At 40.2% G+C, this 21,339-nt stretch overlaps 3 protein-coding genes across 4 annotated transcripts in view; 2 read left to right on the plus strand and 1 right to left on the minus strand.

Annotated features, from left to right (window-relative positions):
• Positions 1 to 21,339, minus strand: part of LOC141387373 (maltase A1-like) — a 41,741-nt gene that overhangs the window by 10,380 nt on the left and 10,022 nt on the right. The window contains exon 2 of the mRNA XM_073956974.1: positions 66 to 186. The gene's annotated coding sequence lies outside the window, so the exon portion shown is untranslated. The remainder of the gene's footprint in view (positions 1 to 65; positions 187 to 21,339) is intronic.
• Positions 150 to 11,882, plus strand: LOC141387371 (maltase A1-like). Of its 2 annotated transcripts, none has more exons than XM_073956972.1 (7): positions 150 to 244; positions 1,240 to 1,668; positions 9,669 to 9,930; positions 10,001 to 11,040; positions 11,108 to 11,451; positions 11,516 to 11,668; positions 11,729 to 11,882. In XM_073956972.1, exons 3-7 carry the CDS (start codon positions 9,789 to 9,791, stop codon positions 11,793 to 11,795), a joined length of 1,746 nt encoding a protein of 581 aa, XP_073813073.1. In that variant the 5' UTR covers positions 150 to 244; positions 1,240 to 1,668; positions 9,669 to 9,788; the 3' UTR covers positions 11,796 to 11,882. The 2 variants fall into 2 exon arrangements, with proteins under 2 accessions (XP_073813073.1, XP_073813072.1); XM_073956971.1 differs by lacking the exon at positions 150 to 244 and adding an exon at positions 640 to 1,181.
• On the plus strand, positions 18,343 to 19,751 carry LOC141405172 (maltase A1-like). The gene is made up of 4 exons (XM_073989246.1): positions 18,343 to 18,897; positions 18,965 to 19,308; positions 19,373 to 19,525; positions 19,586 to 19,751. Exons 1-4 carry the CDS (start codon positions 18,343 to 18,345, stop codon positions 19,650 to 19,652), a joined length of 1,119 nt encoding a protein of 372 aa, XP_073845347.1. The 3' UTR covers positions 19,653 to 19,751.

Raw genomic sequence — 21,339 nt, forward strand, 5'->3', positions numbered from 1 at the left:
AATTATTTTTTTTAATAAATTACAATTGTTTGACAAATAAATTGGAAATTTTTAATTAAATTTACCTCTTATAAATTTTTAGAGAATTTCACAGATTTTAAGTGTCTTGACCATTTTGTAGGTGATGTAAAAGTGATAACAAATATTTCAGAATAAAACTGGAGACAATCGAATCGTACACGAAGGCTGCGGAAAAAATATAATTTTATTTTAAAACGGAAAATCCAAAATGCGATTGAATCAAGTGAGTCGCACCTAATTAATTATTTCAATTGTCTAAAGGAGCGTCCACTGAAAGATGGTTAGTAAATATACTTTGGGTTAGGGTGGGTTAAAACAAGTGAAAAAATAATCAGACGGCTTTGCTGACATCTAAATACGTAATCAGCCGACAGATAAAAATAACCTAAAGGTGCTATGAAAATATCCATAATTAACTTAAATTTTTGTAGATGTCAAAAGAAATTTTGGAAGTGAACAACGTAAACGTTTAAACGTTTTTGGGGTAGATATCAGGTATTTCACTGGCAGATCGAAACTACACGGTCTACACGCATAAAAGTCATAATCCCTCATATATATATATATATATATATATATATATATATATATATATATTAGTGACCCAAAATATCTTAGAAGTATCAAGCAAGCTGATGGAAAGTGGACCAATTCTTGATTGGGAGCTCTTGACAAATTTGTATCATAAATACTCATTGTGGGTTAGTACACCTTACGGCTACGGTGGGAGCATAGACTTCTGGTCCCATACCATTTCATGAAAATATTATTTTAATGAATTCCAATGAAGTAAGGAGTATCCTGTTCCTCGAAACAAATGAAATCTATGAAAAAAATCCCCATTGCTAACCTATGACAATATTATAATAACCCTGATAAAAAAATCATTCCGGTTCAACATGACAATTACAATGTAAACACTCCAGTGAATCACATTGACGTGATGTGCGATAAGGCTAAGGGCAATATGAAGTACCTAAAAAATATCTACACTTCATATTAAAAAAAATATATATTTACAATCGATATAACACTTGATTCGCAAAAGTCCTTGTTTGACGAGCATTGAGCTGAGAGTTACTTTTGATACTCGTAATAAGTGGAATATGGAATTGAAATGTTTTTAAACAAACATTTTGAAAATACACAATTTGAAATAAGTTAGGTGATAAAATATGTATGTATGTTAAATAATAAAATATTTTCCAATGTATTTAGGTAGCCCGGTAAAGAACAAGGACAAATACAGGAAGGAGGAGACTCAGAAACTCAGGGGAAGTTTAAGTTCGATCCAGCCTTCGGAAAAAGGAAGCGACTCAAACTAGGGATGCTGCAAAAAGGATTTAGAACACTGCCTCCCTCGGAAATGGGGAAGAGAATCAGATTTCACAATAGAGGAGAACACTGAGAATTGGCAGAGGGCGACAAAGTGAGGTCGAACATTAAATCGACTACAAAGCCTGGGGATTCTATGAAGAAATTCCACACCGTGAAGAAGAGGTGTGCGGACCGACAGGTAGCCGTCATCTTACGGGAAGGTAGTCAAGAAACGCAACAGAAATGAACTCTGCTAAACAGCGATCGATACCAATAGAGGTTCCGACAAGCTGCTCAGACATCATCTTACCAGATCTTGATCAAATAATGGTAAATTTACTAAAAGTTTTAAGCACGCATCTTTCTTAAAATAAAAACTAAAAAAATTATCTAGAGTGACATAAATTTCCCCTTTCGATTTCCCTTACTCCTGACAAGGCTTCCATCCCCCTCATAGTTTGGAGGATATCATCAAACTAGGTAAAAGGTACCTTTTAATAGTTTAGTTAATATTCGAAAACCCAGTCATGGTCTCATTTATTTCAGGTCATCTATAAATACTCCTTTAAACATTCTGGCCATATTCAGAGCCCCCTTCTATTCTATAAAAGCCTACTATGGTGGCCTTGTAATACACAGAAGCCTCTTATGGATGTCTTACGTCGTCTATAAATTCTCCCTTTTGTTCTTTTATAAAGACTACTGTCCGGTCGTCTATGAAGGGATCCTTCAGCTCATCTATAAAGACTAATTCTTGGTCGTTTACAAAGACCCCCTTCAGCTCGTCTATAAAAATTCTGGTGATCATTAAGTCTCCCTTCTATGGAGACCTTCTATTATGTAGAAGCCTTTCATTGAGGCATTCTATTCTATAGAAGCCGCGTCTGGATGTCTTCTTTTCTACGAAGCCTCTCATGGAGACATTTTATTTTACAGACGCCTCTTATTGCGGCCTTCTATTCTATAGAAGTCTCCTATAGAGCCTTCTATTTTATAGAAGACCACTACGTAGGCCTTCGATTGTAAGAAACCTCCCATGGCACAGTGGGTCCACTTGTATGGAAAAAGTGGCCAAAAATACCCAGCAAAATGTTTGCCTCCTAAGATGCAGTTAAATGATATGTACAAGTGATCTGGATGTGCATCAAATTATGCATTTTCACTGATGATTTTTACAAGAGCGTGACTACTGAAAGATCACTCCAAAGCACTGCATTTTAACTAACCCTTTGGCACTGCATTTTAACTGACCCTTTGGCATTGCATTTTAACTAACCCTTTTGCACTGCATTTTAACTGACCCTCTGGCACTGCATTTTAACTGACCCTTTGGCATTGCATTTTAACTAACCCTTTGGGGTAGAATAGGAGGCAGTCCAAAGCACGTGTTTGGTACAGGCATTCTGCGGAAATTGTGCAAGCCATTACAAAATATGCCAGAACAAATAAAATGCATTTATTATTTGTGCAAAACAAAAATATTAACAACTTTATTACATTAACACAAATTATGAAAATTCTCCATTGAATTCAATCGCAAACATGCGTGTTTCCTCCGCTTGCATTTGTTCCAAGCTGAACTGTTTTTGCTTCATTTGCTAAATGGGTTGTCTTCCCATCACCAGTTAAGATTTCGACACGTACTCCAACAGCACTCCATTCGGAAATTTTCTTCTGGTGAGTTGCCGGAAAAATGTTCACAAATTAAATATTATTTAAATATTAAATATTATTTAGTTTGTATTAACAAATGTTTGGACATGTTAACACGCTTATCTCTTTTTGGAAAATGAAAGCCGCTGCCTCTAGAGATGTACAATCTGATTTATGTACATATAGGGATCTCTAACAACTGCTAATAATATGTAGCGAACGGAGTGCCTCCGTTTGGACTGCATCCGGATGCTGTTAAATTGTGAGGAATTGGAGTGCCTTTTTCACGACTCCGCTGAACTGCATCCGGATGTTGTTAAAATGTGACAAGTGGATGTGATTCTTTGGATTGCATCCAAATGCAGTTAATATGTGAGGACTGGAGTGCCTTTTTCACGACTCCGTTTGAACTGCATCAAAACATGCCGTGACAGAACTAGTCCACATTGCACTACTTCCAATTTATTTTGCTGGGTTAGAGTGTAAAAATCAAGCCAATGCGCCGGTTACAGCTTTGTGCTGCTGTCAAGAGTGTTTTAAGAAACCACGAGCGTAACATTCTCCCCCTTTCCCCTCTGGAAGGGGTATACGGTAAGAATTGTTTTAGCCTGTTAATACACAATGACATGAACAAAGGTCCCGATTATCTTATGATTCAAAAATAGGCTTGAGGAAACAAAACAATCTCCAAAACAACATAAAATCCAACCAATTTAGCGGATTAAAAAAATCAACATTTTTGTCTGAAAATTGGTAAAATTTTAATATAGATCTTACAGCGTTCTTCCTGGAAGGCATGTACCGCCAACGTAAGACAAATTTGGAAGAGGATTTCTTCATTTTCCCACTGATGCAAATTATATTAATGTACGCGGTTAGATAACAGAGTTATACGCTAATATATCCATAGAAACCCTATTCTAGGGCAGCTTTAGTCAGCAACCCACCATTTGTAGTCTGGCACTAGATGGCATCTGATTTTAATACTGAATAATCTTAAACCCATGAACTACTTTGGAAAATTATTGCCGAGGTGGGCACTGGTGGGCATCATGACTAAAACCTTAGGTCAAATTTAAGTATATGATCGAATTGAAGCGATCGAGCTTCAATATTCTCAAAAAGATCGCGTTCGAATGAAACAACAATTAATATATTTTTAAAAAGGTCCATGTCATAGCTGTCAGAGTTGCCAGATTTTGTACCAAAATTTTGACATTACTTACTTACTTACTTAGCTGGCCCATTACAGAACATTTGTTCTATAGGCCGAACTAAGAAGAGATCTCCATTCCTCTCTATTTGTTGCTTTGCACTCTGGAATACCGCGCCTTTTCATCTCAATATCCACTTGTTTGCGCCATCTATTCCTTGGCCTGCCAATTCTGCGTGCACCGCCATGTGGCATGTATTCATACGCCTTTTTAGCGGGTTCATCATCGCTCATTCTTATGATATGGCCTAGCCAACGCAATCGCAGCATCTCGATACGTTTAACAATATTGATGTCGTTGTATAGCAGATACAGCTCGTGGTTCATGCGACGTCGATATTCACCGTCAACGCAGATTGGTCCGTAGATCTTTCGAAGAATTTTTCTCTCAAACACACCAAGCACTGCCATGTCTGCTTGCGCAAGTACCCAGGCTTCGGAGCCATACATCAGCACGGGTAGTATCAGTGTTTTGTAGAGCGTTATTTTTGTTTGACGAGATGTGGCTTTGTTTTTAAACTGCTTACTTAATCCAAAGTAGCATCTGTTGGCCAATACAATTCTTCTTTTTATTTCACAACTGATGTCGTTTGTTGTGTTGACGGAGGTGCCGAGGTAGACGAAGTCTTTTACTACCTCAATATTATAGGAACCAACTTCCACAGTCGGTCCGAGCTCAATGGACGCATTGCGCGTCGACACCATCAACTTGGTCTTCTCACCGTTTACCGCCAGACCCACTTTAGCAGATTCTCCTTCGACCTTTATAAAGGTATCAGTTACTTCTTTTACTGATCGGCCCATGATGTCTATATCATCAGCATAAGCAAGTAACATGTGACTATTGGTGTAGATTGTGCCACTTCTTTTGACGTTTGCCTCTCGTATAACCTTTTCTAGCAGGATGTTGAAGAGGTCACACGAAAGGCTGTCTCCTTGTCTGAAACCTCTTTTGGTACCAAACTCTTCGGAGAGGTTCTTTCCTATTTTAACTGAGGACCTCGTGTCAGTTAAAGTCATTTTACAAAGCCGGATGAGCTTTGCGGGAATACCAAATTCAGACATGGCTTGGAATACCTTTGAGCGCAGCGGACTGTCGAAGGCTGCTTTATAATCGACAAAAAGGTGGTAGGTGTCGATCTGCATCTCTTGGGTCTTCTCGAGGATTTGCCGCAGGGTAAATATCTGGTCAATGGTGGACTTGCCAGGTCTAAAGCCGCATTGGTATGGTCCAATAATCTCGTTGACCATTGGCTTTAGTCGTTCGCACAATATCCCTGACACGATCTTGTAGGCAATAGGGAGTAGACTTATGCCCCTATAGTTAGAGCATACAGTCTTATCTCCCTTCTTGTGGACGGGGCACAGGATACTCAGGTTCCAATCGTCGGGTACTCGTTCTTCCTGCCAGATGGTGCTAACTAGCTGATGAATACACCTTATCAGCGTGTCGCCTCCGGTTTTGAACAGCTCGGCTGGTAAGCCATCGGCCCCTGCTGCCTTATTATTCTTCAGCCGATTTATTGCTGTCTTTACCTCATCTTGGCTGGGCGGTATACATTCAATACCATCTTCTGGGATTGGGACTGTGGTATCTTCGTCGTCTTCGCTGCTATTGGATACCAACAGATTTGAAAAATGTTCTTTCCATATCCTGAGTACACTATCTGTATCAGTTACCAAATTACCTTGCTGGTCTCTACAGGAGGATGTGCCTGTACCAAAGCCATCAGTTTGATGCTTGACTCTTTGGTAGAATTTTCGGACTTCATTCTGGCTCCTGTACATCTCGATTTTTTCACACTCCCGCTTTTCCATCTCTCTCTTTTTCCTGCGGAAAAGACGTTTCTCCTCTCTCCTTTTCTCCCTGTATCTCTCTCGTGCGCTACGCGTTGCTACGGATTGTAAAGTAGCCTTATATGCCGCATTTTTCTCTTCGGTGGCAGCACGACACTCCTCATCATACCATGGATTCCTTGGTGGAGGTCTCTGGTATCCAAGTATGGATTTTGCGGCTGTTTGCATGGAGTGGGCAATGCTTTGCCATTGCGCTGATATGTTATCGGGATGAGGAGGGCTTTGATTAAGCAATTGGGCTAGTTGAGTGGAATATGCTGTGGCTATCTGTTGTGATTGCAGCTTACCGATGTCTAACTTTCGTGTTGTGTCTGTTCGTACTTTGTTTGCTACGTTTAAGCGGGTGCGTACCTTTGCTGCAACAAGGTAGTGGTCCGAATCAATGTTTGCGCCTCGGAACGATCGTACATCCAACACGCTCGATGAATGTCTTCCATCTATCACAACATGATCAATTTGGTTTCTTGTTTTCTGATCTGGAGACAGCCAGGTGCCCTTATGAATATCGAGATGATTAAATCTGGTACTGCTAACTACCATGTTTTTTGCAGCTGCAAAGTCTATCAGTCTCATACCATTGTCAGATGTTTCACTGTGGAGACTGAATTTCCCGACTGTTGGGCCAAAGATATTCTCCTTTCCAATTTTGGCATTAAAATCGCCTAGAATGATTTTAATGTCATGGGCAGGGCAACGGTCATATGTTTCTTCTAAGCGCTCGTAAAATATATCTTTGGTCTGTTCATCCTTTTCTTCAGTGGGAGCATGAGCGCAAATAAAGCTGATGTTGAAGAATTTAGCTTTTATTCGAATTGCAGCAAGTCTTTCATTCACTGGAGTGAAGCTGGATACAAGATGTTTTAGTCTCCGACTAACTACGAATCCACAACCAAACTCATGCTTTACGTCATGGCAGCTATAATACAGTGCGTCACCTTTAGGTGTTGTTGTGACGCCTTTCCCAATCCATCGTATTTCCTGTATGGCAGTAATATCGGTCTTGTACTTTTCAAGTACGTCTGCCAATGCGAAGACTGCACCTTCTCTATAAAGAGTGCGAACATTCCAGGTGCAGATTCGCAGATCATGGTCCTTAAAACGTTTGCGGGGTTCGTCAACTTTAGAGGGGTTTGTTTTTCTTTTCTTTCGTTTTTTCATAGTAGGCTGTTTTTTCTAGGGGAGGGTTACTAACCCGACGCCCAAACCCAAGTTTTTAACGTTCTTATGGGTGAACGCGCGGCACATGTTAGCTCACTACCTTTAACGGGTGTTAAAGGCAGTTCCCCAAAATTTTGACATTAATTTTTTTTATTTTTGGCCAATGGGTGGATCCACTGTGCATGGGAGACTTCTTTTCTATAGAAGCATCCAATGAAGAGCTTTCATTATATAGAAGTCTTTTATGGAGGTCTTCTATTCTATAGAAGCTTTTTATGGAGGCTTTCTATTCTATAGAAGCCTCCTTTGCAAGTCTTCTATTCTATAGAAGCCTCCTTAGGAGGCCTTTTATTCTATAGAAGCCTCTTAAAGAGGCCTTAGGCCTTCTACTCTATAAAAGCCTCGTATGGAGGCTATATGTTCTACAGAAACCTCCTATGTAGGCTTTCTATCCATAGAGGTCTCGTATGGACGCCTTATATTCTATAGAAGCCCCACATCTACCTTCTATTCTATAGAAGCCTCCTATGTAGGCCCTCTATTCTATGGAAGCCTCGTTTGGAGGGCTACTTTTCTATGGATTCTATTGTTTGAAGCCTCCTACGGAGGTCTTCTATTAGATAGAAGTATCCTAAGGAGGTCCTCTATTGTATAATAGCCGCCTATGTAGGCCTTCTATTCTATAGAAACCTCCTACGGAGGGCTTCTATTCCATAGAAGCCTCCTATGGAGGCCTTCTATTCTATAGAAGCCTCCTATGAAGGTCTTCGATTCTAAAGAAGCCTCCTTAGGAAACCTTCTATCCTATAGAAAACTCCTATGGAGGCCTTCTATTCCATAGAAACCTCCTATGGAGGCCTTCTATTCCACAGACGCCTCATATGGAGGCCTTTTATTCTATGGAAGCCTCCTTATGAAGCCTTCTATTCTATACAAGCCTCCTTCGGAGGCCTTCGATTCAATAGAAGCCTCCTATATAGGCCATCTATTCTCTAGAAGCCTCCTATGGAGGCCTTCTATTCTATAGAAGCCTCCTATAGAGGCCTTCTATTCTATAGAAGCCTCCTATGGAGGCCTCCTATGGAGGCCATCTATTCTATAGAAGCGTCCTGTGGAGGAATTCTGTTCTACAGAAGCCTCCTTTGGAGGCCTTCTATTCTATAGAAGCCTCCTATGGAGGCTTTCTCTTCTATAGAAGCCTTCTTTGGAGGCCTTCTCTTCTATAGAAGCCTCCTATTGAGGCCTTCTAATCTATAGAAGCCTCCTATGGAGGCCTTCTAATCTATAGAAGCCTCCTATGGAGGCCTTCTATTCTACAGAAGCCTCATATGGAGGCCTTCTATTCTACAGAAGCCTCCTATGGAGGCCTTCTATTCTATAGAAGCCTCCTATGGAGGCCTTCTATTCTATAGAAGCCTCCTATGGAGGCCTTCTATTCTATAGAAGCCTCCTATGGAGGCCTTCTATTCTATAGAAGCCTCCTATGGAGGCCTTCTATTCTATAGAAGCCTCCTATGGAGGCCTTCTATTCTATAGAAGCCTCCTATGGAGGCCTTCTATTCTATAGAAGCCTCGTGTGGAGGCCATATGTTCTATAGAAGCCTCGTGTGGAGGCCATATGTTCTATAGAAACCTCCTATGTAGGCCTTCTATCCAGAGAGGTCTCGTATGGACGCCTTCTATTTTATAGAAGCCCCATATCAAAGCTTTCTATTCTACAGAAGCATCCCATGGAGACCTTCTATTCTATAGAAGACTCCCATGGAGACTTTCTATTCTATATAAGCTTCCTATGGAGACCTTCTATATTATAGAAGCCTCCTAAGGAGGACTTCTGTTCTATAGAATCCTCTTGCGGAGGCTTTCTATTCTTATAGAAGTCATCTATTCAATAGAAACCTCCATTGGGTGGGCTTCTATAAAAGCCTTCTGGTTGTCTATTAAGACTTCCTATAGTCGTTTATAAAGATTCCCTTCTGTTTGTCTAGAGAGACTTTATTCTGGTCTTCTATAAGTACCAAATTTGGTCGTACCATTTTGGTCGTATAAAAACACTTCCACCTGGTCGTTTGTAAAGACTCCCTTCTGATCATCTGTAAATCCTCCCTTTTGGTCGTCTCTAAGGCATTGTCTATAAATACTATAAAATAAACTCTTTATAAGGACTAATTTGTAGTCGTCTATAACAACTTCATTCTGTTCCTCATTTAGTCGTCCTTTAGGTCCTCTGAATCTCAACATACCTTATGAAATTTTTTTTCTTCAGTGACCACCAGTGTAGCCATCAGTCACCTTACCCATCAATTACAACACATTTTCGTCAATATAGAAAATTCTTTCAATATTTTTTTTTCAAGAAAAATGTCTTTGAAATCCTAAAGCAAACAAATGGAAAATAAATTATGCAAATATTGTTCTAAGCCAGTTGATGATCTTAATATTGAAACAGATGTTTTCGAGCGACAGATCATTGGAGCCAGTAGCTTATCTGAGGGATATAAATAGCCAGCAGATCATCACAAATGATAAGCAGTGTCAATTACCTCTTGGAGAGAACGAACTGTAAAAAATGTTTAAATTTATAACATTGTTTGTGGTGGGATTATCCCTAAGTGTTTCGGCTCGGGATTGGTGGGAAAATGGAAACTTCTATCAGGTTTATCCACGATCCTTTAAGGATAGCAATGGAGATGGTGTGGGTGATTTGAATGGTAAGAAGAAAAATGGCTTTAATTAAGGCAAATAAAATCAATTAAATGTTTTCGTTTTTCCTACCCCTAGGTGTAGCCCAAAAAATTGAGTACCTGCGGGATTTGGGTATGGATGGTGTTTGGCTATCGCCCATCATGAAATCGCCCATGGCTGATTTTGGTTATGACATTTCCGATTACTATCAAGTCCAGGCTGAATACGGTTCCTTGGATGATTTGTTGCGTTTGATTGAGAAGGCCCATAGCGTGGGTTTGAAATTGATTTTGGATTTTGTACCCAATCACACCAGTGATGAACATGAATGGTTCCAAAAGTCGGTGGCCAATGATTCGTACTATCGTGACTTTTACATTTGGCATGATGGTAAAATTAATGCTGAAACTGGCGAACGTGAACCACCCAGCAATTGGTTGTCACAATTCAAATATTCCGCCTGGGAATGGAATGACCAGCGTCAGCAATATTATCTTCATCAATTCGGAGTAAAGCAACCCGATTTGAATTATCGCAACCCCAATGTCGTAGCAGCCATGAAAGATGTTTTGAATTTCTGGATGGATCATGGTATCGATGGCTTTCGTATTGATGCTGTGCCTTTTCTGTTTGAAAGTGAAATTGATCCTGAAACTGGTACCTATCCCGATGAACCTGTTGAGGCTGATACCTCTGCTTGTCCTGATCCCACTGATTGGTGTCATTTGCAACATCCTCATACCAATTCTCTGCCGGAATGTATTGACATGGTCTATCAATGGCGTCAGGTGATTGATATCTGGAAGTTGGAACATAATTCCACAACTAAGATTTTGTTGACCGAAGCCTATACCAGTTTTGAGAATCTAATGAAAATGTATGGTGATGGCCAGAGAAATGGTTCCCATGTCCCATTCAATTTTGAAATGTTGGCTAATTTGAACAAGGACAGCACAGCTGAGGATTATCGTTATTATGTCAAGCATTGGGTGGATAACATGCCCGATGACGTCTATGCCAATTGGGTATTGGGTAATCATGATAATCGTCGTGTGGCCTCCAGGTTTGGACCTCAACGCAAGGATTTGTTGAATATTTTCCTGCAGACATTGCCCGGTATTTCGGTGACATATAATGTGAGTAGAGGAAAAGAAAAAAATCACATATTACATTTAATTAATCCTCTATAATCTTCCATATCAGGGTGATGAATATGGCGCCGAGGACGTTGAATTCTCCTGGGAGGATTCAGTTGATCCCCAGGCCTGCAATGCCGATCCAGAGACCTATCAGCGCTATACTCGTGATCCTGTACGTGCACCATTCCGTTGGGATTCCTCAGCCAATGCCGGCTTCAGTAGTGCCGCCAAGACCTGGCTACTAGTTGGTGATGGCTATGAAAACAACAATGTCGAGGCCCAGCTGGCTGCCGATAACAGTCATTTGAAAATCTTTTTGAGAGTAAATAAACTGCGTCGTGAGGAACCTGCCTTTAGTGGCCATAGTGTTGATCCCGTTGTGGTGGATAATGTCTTGGTATATGAGAGGTAGGGAAGAGAGAATGTTTCTTCTGGAAATTTAATTTGATATCATTTGTATGTTTGCTTACAGAAATCCCCCATATGGCACTACTGGTGACTCCTTTTTGGTTGTCTTGAACATTGGTGACGTTGATGTACCCTTGGACTTAAGTCAATATGCCCAAAAAGTTGGCCAACAAGTTGAAGTTTCAGTTAGTTCGCTACAATCGGGTCATGAACCAGGGTGAGTTGTCATTTTTTCTTTTATGTGGATATGTTCAATATCTTCTTTACATATTAACAGACAAGTGGTGGATAGTGGAGATTTTGCTGCCAAGGCCAATGTTGGCTATGTTTTGCGTCTAATCTAAACTTCCTTTGTTACGAACCAAACCGAACTTAAATATTATATCTCTTATAAATAAATAATCAGTAATTTCTATAGCTGCGTTGAAAAATAATACAAGAAATTTTATTTCTACGGAGGTCTTCTATACAATAGAAGCCTCCTACGGAGGACTTCTATACAATAGAAGCCTCCTACGGTGGTCTTCTAAACAATAGAACCCTCCTACGGAGGTCTTCTATACAATAGAAGCCTCCTACGGAGGTCTTCTATACAATAGAAGCCTCCTACGGAGGTCTTCTATACAATAGAAGCCTCCTACGGAGGTCTTCTATACAATAGAAGCCTCCTACGGAGGTCTTCTATACAATAGAAGCCTCCTACGGAGGTCTTCTATACAATAGAAGCCTCCTACGGAGGTCTTCTATACAATAGAAGCCTCCTACGGAGGTCTTCTATACAATAGAAGCCTCCTACGGAGGTCTTCTATACAATAGAAGCCTCCTACGGAGGTCTTCTATACAATAGAAGCCTCCTACGGAGGTCTTCTATACAATAGAAGCCTCCTACGGAGGTCTTCTATACAATAGAAGCCTCCTACGGGGGTCTTCTATACAATAGAAGCCTCCTACGGAGGTCTTCTATACAATAGAAGCCTCCTACGGAGGTCTTCTATACAATAGGAGCCTCCTACGGTGGTCTTCTATACAATAGAAGCCTCCTACGGAGGTCTTTTATACAATAGAAGCCTCCTACGGAGGTCTTCTGTACAATAGAAGCCTCCAACGGAGGTCTTCTTTACAATAAAAGCCTCATAAGGAGGTCTTCTATACAATAGAAGTCTCTTAACAAAATTTTTTTTGAAATAAAAATAAATAAATAAAATAAAATAAATAAATACCGAGGTCTTCTGTACAATAGAAGCCTCCTACGGAGGTTTTCTATTCTATAGAAGCCTCCATTGGAAGCCTTCTATTCTACATAAGCCTCATATGTAGACAGCGGAATTTTATGCAACCCCTATTTTTGGTCCGATTCATGTCAAATTTTGAGACTAGGCATATTTTTGGCTTCTGATTACATTTCAATCGAAACATATGACATATTCAAAATTATGCAAAATGCATAAATTTTTGCATATGCAAAATTTATGCATTTTACATATTTTCTTATGCAACAAATATTTCAATAATAGGTACAAAAATGTTTGTGTGTACAATTTTTCTGTTTAAAATTCTCTTCAGACAATACAATAAAATAGAGAAATGTAAAACCACAGCCACAACTTTCAAAATACCGAAAATCGGTAGGTATCGCTTTATGGGGGCTATATGAAGGCATGAACCTAAACCGACAAATTTTAGGTGGAACGTTTTTTACCCCCAAGGAATCCTTAATACCAAATTTCAGCCATTTCGGAGGGATATTGAGGTCACAACCTTCAAAAAACCGAAAATCGGGAGGTACCGTTCTATGGGGGCTATATGAAGACGTGGACCTATGCAGACAAATTTCAGGTGGAGTATTTTATACCCCCACCGATGACTTAATACCAAATTTCAGCCATTTCAGAGGGATATTGAGAGCACAACCTTAAAAATACCAGAAATCCGGAGGTACCATTATATAGGGGGCTATATGAAGACGTGGACCTATACCGACAAATTTCATGTGGAAAGTTTTGTACCCACAGTGAAGACAAAATGCCAAATTTCAGTCATTTCGCTGTAATATTGAGGCCACATCCTTCAAAATACCGAAAATCGGGAGGTCCCATTCTATGCGGCTATATGAAGACGTGGACTTATATCGAGAAATTTCAGGTGGAGAGTTTTATACCCCCAAGGAAGACTTAGCACCAAATTTCAGCCATTTCGGAGGGATATTGAGGCCACAACCTTCAAAATACCAGAAATCCGGAGGTACCGTTCTATGGGGGCTATATGAAGACGTGAACCTATACCGAGAAATTTCAGTTGGGCAGTTTTATACCCCCAACGAAAACTACATACCAAATTTCAGTCATTTCGGTGGGATATTGAGGCCACAAACTGCCGATAAACTTCAGGTGGAGTGTTTTATACCCCCAACCAAGACTAAATACCAATTTTCAGTCATTTCGGTGGGATATTGAGGCTACAACTTTCAAAATACCGTATATCGGTAGGTACCGTTCTATGGGGGCTATATGAAGACGTGGACCTATGCGGACAGATTTCAGTTGTAAAATTGCATACCCCTGACGAAGACTTAATATCAAATTTCTGCGATATTGGTGGGATATTTAGACCACAAATCCTTGAATATATTTTTGCATATGATTTTGCATATGCTCATTTTATGCAGATATGTACAAATATGTCAAAATATGCACGATATGCAGAATATGCAAAATATGCAAAAATTTCTGGGCCTAATTCGTTTTATTTTGTAATAAAACGAGTTTCTGTCTAATCAGATTTTCTCTACGACCATCCTAACCATATATGCATTTGCATAGGATTCCGCTGTCTACTCATATGGAAGGATTCTATTCCATAGAAGCCTCCTATGGCGGGCTTTTATTTCATAGAAGTCTCCTATCGATACCTTCTATTTGAAGAATCGTTTTATGGAGGTCTCTGTTCTATAGAAGCCTCCTATAGAGGGCCTATTCCATAGAAACCTCCTAGGGAGGCCTTCCATTCTATAGGAGCCTCCTATTCAATAGAAGCCTCCTATGGAGGAATTCTATTCCATAGATGCCTCCTATGGAGGCCATCTGTTCATTATATGTCCATCATATGGAGACATAATATTCTATTCCATAGAAACATAGTATGGAGGTCGTTTATTCTATAGAAGCCTTCTATGGAGTCCTCTTATTTTGCAGAAGCCCTCTATGGGGGCCTTTTATTCTATAGAAGCCTCCTATTGAAGCCTTCTGTTCTATAGAAACCTCCTACGGAAGTCTTCTATTCAATAGAAGCCTCCTAAGAGGCCTTCTATTTTATAGAAGCCTCTTATGGAGACATTTTTTTCTATAGAAGCATCCTATGGGGGCCTTCTATTCTATAGAAGCCTCCTAAGGAGGCCTTCTATTCTACAGAAGTCTCTTAAGAAGGCCTTCTGTTCTATAGAAGGAGGCCTTCTGTTCTGTAGAAGCCTCCTATGGAGGCCTTCTATTCTATGGAAGCCTCCTATGGAGGCCTTTTATTCTGTGGAAGCCTCCTATGAGGCCTTCTATTGTATAGAATCCTCCCGTGAAGACCTCCTATGAAGGCCTTCTGTTCATTAAAAGCCTCCAATGGAGGCCTTCTATTCATTAGGGAGACATAATATTCTATACAATAGAAGCCTCCTACGGGGGTCTTCTATACAATAGAAGCCTTCTACGGAGATCTTCTATACAATAGAAGCCTCATAAGGAGGCCTTCTATTCTATAGAAACCTCCTATGGAGGCCTTCTATTGTATAGAAGCCTCCTTCGATTCTATTCTATAGAAGCTTCCTATGGAGGCCTTCTATTCTATAGAAGCCTCCTTTTTTTGGCGGGGAAAAAATCTTCGAAAGACTCTGGCTACCTGATTTCGCCAGGTGTGCGAGACTTTAGCACGCTAAAATAACCCATTTGCTCTGATCTTCTGTCCCTGCGGTACCGCCGTATAAGCATTTCGTCGCAGGGGGGAATGTACTAAAGAACGCTGCTATGTATTATTTGACTTCGAATCTCATCTTGTCGGCGTAGTTCCAATATGATTGTCTTCACGTTTTCAGAGACATATTCCCAATTGTCAAGAGGCACCATCATTATTTCAATTATATTTTCAACATGTACTTCACTGGTAACTTGCTGCTCTAAGTTTGCCCTCGCTACAATAAACCGCGGACACAAAAAGAAAACATGATAAGGGTCTTCTACTTGCTCCACACAGCATGGACAATTAGAGGAGCCGTCCAGGCCAAAACGATATAAATAGGACCTGAAGCATCCATGTCCGGAAAGAAATTGGGTTAGATAAAAATTTAGATAACCATGCCGCCTGTTTAACCAACTGTCCACATTCCGTATTAGTGAATATGTCCACACACAGACACCACACACACACAGCATTCACGTAGTGCTGTGAGTCTATATACCGAGCCAATCTTTGCATAGTACGTGGCGTACATCATGGATTGTGCCCATATTGGTGCTGCGTAGAGAATTATATTTTTGACAACTCCTGCAAGAATTTTTCTACTTAAGTATCTTGGTCCCCTTGTGTTTGGCATAATACGGCACAGAGCTTTACAAGCGTTTCCGGCTTTTGCCTTTATGTAGTCTAAATGATCTTTAAAAGACAGGCGATTGTCTATGATAACGCCGAGGTATTTCAGACTTTCCACTGTTGTTATTGTGCATTCTCCAATTTGAATATTTATTCTTTCCACCACCATACGACTTGTAATTAAGACTGCTTCCGTTTTTTGATCGGCTAATGCCAGGCCTTGAGAGAACAGCCATGATCTGACCAACTGTATGCTGGCCTCTGTTACTGTTCTTGCTTCTTCGGTTGTTTTTGCAACAATAACCAGCGCGATATCATCCGCAAACCCAATGATATTAGCTTTCTGTTGAAGTTTTAACCGTAAAATGCCATCATACATCTCGTTCCATAGAAGCGGTCCAAGAACGGATCCTTGTGGTACTCCTCCTGTTATTTGGTATTCCTTTGTACCTTCGTCAGTTTCATATATCAGGATACTGTTGCGGAAGTAGTCCTTGATTATGGCAACAAGATATGCCGGGACATTTAACCGTCGCAGAGCCTTTAAAATATTCTCCCAATTAGCTGAGTTGAATGCAATATTCTTTCGTCCCTTTTTTCCAGCTTTGGCCATGAATTGCTGCCTTTGCGATGTCGATTACCATTTTTGTTGCATCAATCGTAGATCACCATTTTCTAACGCCAAATTGACATTCGGATAAGCGTTCTGCACGTTCGGATAAGCCTTCTGCAACTTCCTATGGAAGCCTTATATTCCATAAAAGCCTCATATAGAGGGATTCTATTCCATCGATACCTTCTATTCTGTGGAATCGTTTTATGAAGGCCTTCTATTCAATAGAAACCTCCTATAGAGGGCCTATTCCATAAAAACTTCCTATGGAGAACTTTTATTCTATAGAAGCTTCCTATGGAGGCCTTCTATTCTATAGAAGCTTCCCTTATATACTATAGAAGCCTCCTATGGAGACCTTCTGTTCATTAGAAGCCTTCTATGGAGGCCTTCTATTCTATACAAGCCTCCTGTTGAGACCAAATATTCTATAGAAACGTCCTATGGAAGTCTTCTATTCAATAGAAGCCTCCATTATAGGCCTTCTATATTATAGAAGACTCCTATGGAGGCCTTATATTCTATAAAAGCCTCCTATGGAGGCCTTATATTCTATAGAATCCTCCTAAGGAGGCCTTCTATTCTATAGAAGCCTCCTAAGGAAACCTTCTATTCTACAGAAGCCTCCTAAGGTGGCCTTCTATTCTATAGAAGCCTCCTAGGGAGGCCTTCTATTCTATAGAAGCCTCCTAAAGAGGCCTTCTATTCTATAGAAGCCTCCTATGGATGCCTTCTATTCTATAGAAGCATCCTAAGGTGGCCTTCTATTCTATAGAAGCCTCCTAAGGAGGCCTTCTATTCTATAGAAGCCTCCTAAGGAGGCCTTCTTTTCTATAGAAGCCTCCTAAGTAGGCCTTCTATTCTATAGAAGCCTCCTAAGGAGGCATTCTATTCTATAGAAGCCTCTTATGGAGACATTTTATTCTATAGTAGCCTCCTAAGGAGGCCTTATATTCTATAGTAGCCTCCTAAGGAGTCCTTCTATTCTATAGAAGCCTCCTAAGGAGGCCTTCTATTCTATAAAAGCCTCTTTAGGTCTTCTGTTCTATAGAAGGATGCCTTCTGTTCTGTAGAAGCCTCCTATGGAGGCCTTCTATTCTATAGAAGCCTCCAATGGAGGCCTTCCATAAAGACTCCCTTCTCTTCGTCTATAAAGACTACCTTGTGTTCGCCTTTAAAGACTCCCTTCCCCTTGTGAATAAAGACTCTTTTCTGGTCATCTATAAAAACTCCCTTCTGGTCGTCCATAGACTCCCTTGTGACCGTCTACAAAAGACTTCTTTTCTGGTCGTCTGTAGAAACTCCCCTGTGTTTGTCTTGAGAGACTTTATTCTGGGCTTCTATAAAGGCCAAATTCTTGTCGTCTAAAAAGATTTTTTTTTTTTTTGTGGTCTAAAAAGAATTTCTGTTGGTCGTCTATAAAGTCTCCTTTGGGGTCATCTTCGTATCGTTTATGTTGTCGCCATTTTGGTCGTATAAAAGACTTCCTTCTGATTGTTTATAAAGATTTCCTTCTGATCGTCTTCCTTTTGGTCGTCTTTAAGTCCTCCCTTCAGGTCGTCTATTAAGAATCCCTGCATAGGTTATGTAGACTTTCCTTCTGATCGTTTATAAAGACTCTTCTTTAGTCGTTTATAAAAACTTCATTCTGTTTGACATTAAGAACTCCCTTTTAGTCGTCCTTCTGGTCGTCTGAAACAACCTTCTGGATGGACCATGGTATCGATGGTTTTCGTGTTGATGCTGTGAATTTTCTGTTTGAAAGTGAAATTGATCCTGAGACGGGTACCTATCCCGATGAGCCAGTGGTTGCTGATACCTCTTCCTGTCCAGATCCCAATGATTATTGTTATTTGCAACATCTTCATACCAAATTGGTACCCGAATGTCTTGACATGCTCTTTCAATGGCGTCAGTTGATTGATACCTGGAAGTTGGAACATAATTCCACAACTAAGATTTTGCTGACCGAAGCCTATACCAGTTTTGAGAATATCATGAAAATGTATGGTGATGGCCAAAGAAATGGTTCCCATGTCCCATTCAATTTTGAAATGATGACCAATTTGAACAAGGACAGCACAGCTGAGGATTATCGTTATTATGTCAAGCATTGGGTGGATAACATGCCCGATGACGTCTATGCCAATTGGGTATTGGGTAATCATGATAATCGTCGTGTGGCCTCCAGGTTTGGACCTCAACGCAAGGATTTGTTGAATATTTTCCTGCAGACATTGCCCGGTATTTCGGTGACATATAATGTGAGTAGAGGAAAAGAAAAAAATCACATATTACATTTAATTAATCCTCTATAATCTTCCATATCAGGGTGATGAATATGGCGCCGAGGACGTTGAATTCTCCTGGGAGGATTCAGTTGATCCCCAGGCCTGCAATGCCGATCCAGAGACCTATCAGCGCTATACTCGTGATCCTGTACGTGCACCATTCCGTTGGGATTCCTCAGCCAATGCCGGCTTCAGTAGTGCCGCCAAGACCTGGCTACCAGTTGGTGATGGCTATGAAAACAACAATGTCGAGGCCCAGCTGGCTGCCGATAACAGTCATTTGAAAATCTTTTTGAGAGTAAATAAACTGCGTCGTGAGGAACCTGCCTTTAGTGGCCATAGTGTTGATCCCGTTGTGGTGGATAATGTCTTGGTATATGAGAGGTAGGGAAGAGAGAATGTTTCTTCTGGAAATTTAATTTGATATCATTTGTATGTTTGCTTACAGAAATCCCCCATATGGCACTACTGGTGACTCCTTTTTGGTTGTCTTGAACATTGGTGACGTTGATGTACCCTTGGACTTAAGTCAATATGCCCAAAAAGTTGGCCAACAAGTTGAAGTTTCAGTTAGTTCGCTACAATCGGGTCATGAACCAGGGTGAGTTGTCATTTTTTCTTTTATGTGGATATGTTCAATATCTTCTTTACATATTAACAGACAAGTGGTGGATAGTGGAGATTTTGCTGCCAAGGCCAATGTTGGCTATGTTTTGCGTCTAATCTAAACTTCCTTTGTTACGAACCAAACCGAACTTAAATATTATATCTCTTATAAATAAATAATCAGTAATTTCTATAGCTGCGTTGAAAAATAATACAAGAAATTTTATTTCTACGGAGGTCTTCTATACAATAGAAGCCTCCTACGGAGGACTTCTATACAATAGAAGCCTCCTACGGTGGTCTTCTAAACAATAGAACCCTCCTACGGAGGTCTTCTATACAATAGAAGCCTCCTACGGAGGTCTTCTATACAATAGAAGCCTCCTACGGAGGTCTTCTATACAATAGAAGCCTCCTACGGAGGTCTTCTATACAATAGAAGCCTCCTACGGAGGTCTTCTATACAATAGAAGCCTCCTACGGAGGTCTTCTATACAATAGAAGCCTCCTACGGAGGTCTTCTATACAATAGAAGCCTCCTACGGAGGTCTTCTATACAATAGAAGCCTCCTACGGAGGTCTTCTATACAATAGAAGCCTCCTACGGAGGTCTTCTATACAATAGAAGCCTCCTACGGAGGTCTTCTATACAATAGAAGCCTCCTACGGAGGTCTTCTATACAATAGAAGCCTCCTACGGAGGTCTTCTATACAATAGAAGCCTCCTACGGAGGTCTTCTATACAATAGAAGCCTCCTACGGAGGTCTTCTATACAATAGAAGCCTCCTACGGGGGTCTTCTATACAATAGAAGCCTCCTACGGAGGTCTTCTATACAATAGAAGCCTCCTACGGAGGTCTTCTATACAATAGAAGCCTCCTACGGTGGTCTTCTATACAATAGAAGCCTCCTACGGAGGTCTTTTATACAATAGAAGCCTCCTACGGAGGTCTTCTGTACAATAGAAGCCTCCAACGGAGGTCTTCTTTACAATAAAAGCCTCATAAGGAGGTCTTCTATACAATAGAAGTCTCTTAACAAAATTTTTTTTGAAATAAAAATAAATAAATAAAATAAAATAAATAAATACCGAGGTCTTCTGTACAATAGAAGCCTCCTACGGAGGTTTTCTATTCTATAGAAGCCTCCATTGGAAGCCTTCTATTCTACATAAGCCTCATATGTAGACAGCGGAATTTTATGCAACCCCTATTTTTGGTCCGATTCATGTCAAATTTTGAGACTAGGCATATTTTTGGCTTCTGATTACATTTCAATCGAAACATATGACATATTCAAAATTATGCAAAATGCATAAATTTTTGCATATGCAAAATTTATGCATTTTACATATTTTCTTATGCAACAAATATTTCAATAATAGGTACAAAAATGTTTGTGTGTACAATTTTTCTGTTTAAAATTCTCTTCAGACAATACAATAAAATAGAGAAATGTAAAACCACAGCCACAACTTTCAAAATACCGAAAATCGGTAGGTATCGCTTTATGGGGGCTATATGAAGGCATGAACCTAAACCGACAAATTTTAGGTGGAACGTTTTTTACCCCCAAGGAATCCTTAATACCAAATTTCAGCCATTTCGGAGGGATATTGAGGTCACAACCTTCAAAAAACCGAAAATCGGGAGGTACCGTTCTATGGGGGCTATATGAAGACGTGGACCTATGCAGACAAATTTCAGGTGGAGTATTTTATACCCCCACCGATGACTTAATACCAAATTTCAGCCATTTCAGAGGGATATTGAGAGCACAACCTTAAAAATACCAGAAATCCGGAGGTA

Source organism: Musca autumnalis, unplaced genomic scaffold (assembly GCF_047663935.1).
Source record: "Musca autumnalis isolate F117 unplaced genomic scaffold, ASM4766393v1 scaffold_5, whole genome shotgun sequence".
Taxonomy (NCBI): Eukaryota; Metazoa; Arthropoda; class Insecta; order Diptera; family Muscidae; genus Musca; species Musca autumnalis.

What these genes read in the sequence shown, in the direction of transcription:
- LOC141405172 (XM_073989246.1), top strand. Translation starts at nt 18,343, where the DNA reads ATGGACCATGGTATCGATGGTTTTCGTGTTGATGCTGTGAATTTTCTG. An exon ending in GTATTTCGGTGACATATAAT is followed by an intron (nt 18,898 to 18,964) that starts GTGAGTAGAGGA and finishes CTTCCATATCAG; the next exon opens with GGTGATGAATATGGCGCCGA. An exon ending in CAATCGGGTCATGAACCAGG is followed by an intron (nt 19,526 to 19,585) that starts GTGAGTTGTCAT and finishes ACATATTAACAG; the next exon opens with ACAAGTGGTGGATAGTGGAG.
- LOC141387371 (XM_073956972.1), top strand. Translation starts at nt 9,789, where the DNA reads ATGTTTAAATTTATAACATTGTTTGTGGTGGGATTATCCCTAAGTGTT. An exon ending in GTATTTCGGTGACATATAAT is followed by an intron (nt 11,041 to 11,107) that starts GTGAGTAGAGGA and finishes CTTCCATATCAG; the next exon opens with GGTGATGAATATGGCGCCGA. An exon ending in AATGTCTTGGTATATGAGAG is followed by an intron (nt 11,452 to 11,515) that starts GTAGGGAAGAGA and finishes GTTTGCTTACAG; the next exon opens with AAATCCCCCATATGGCACTA.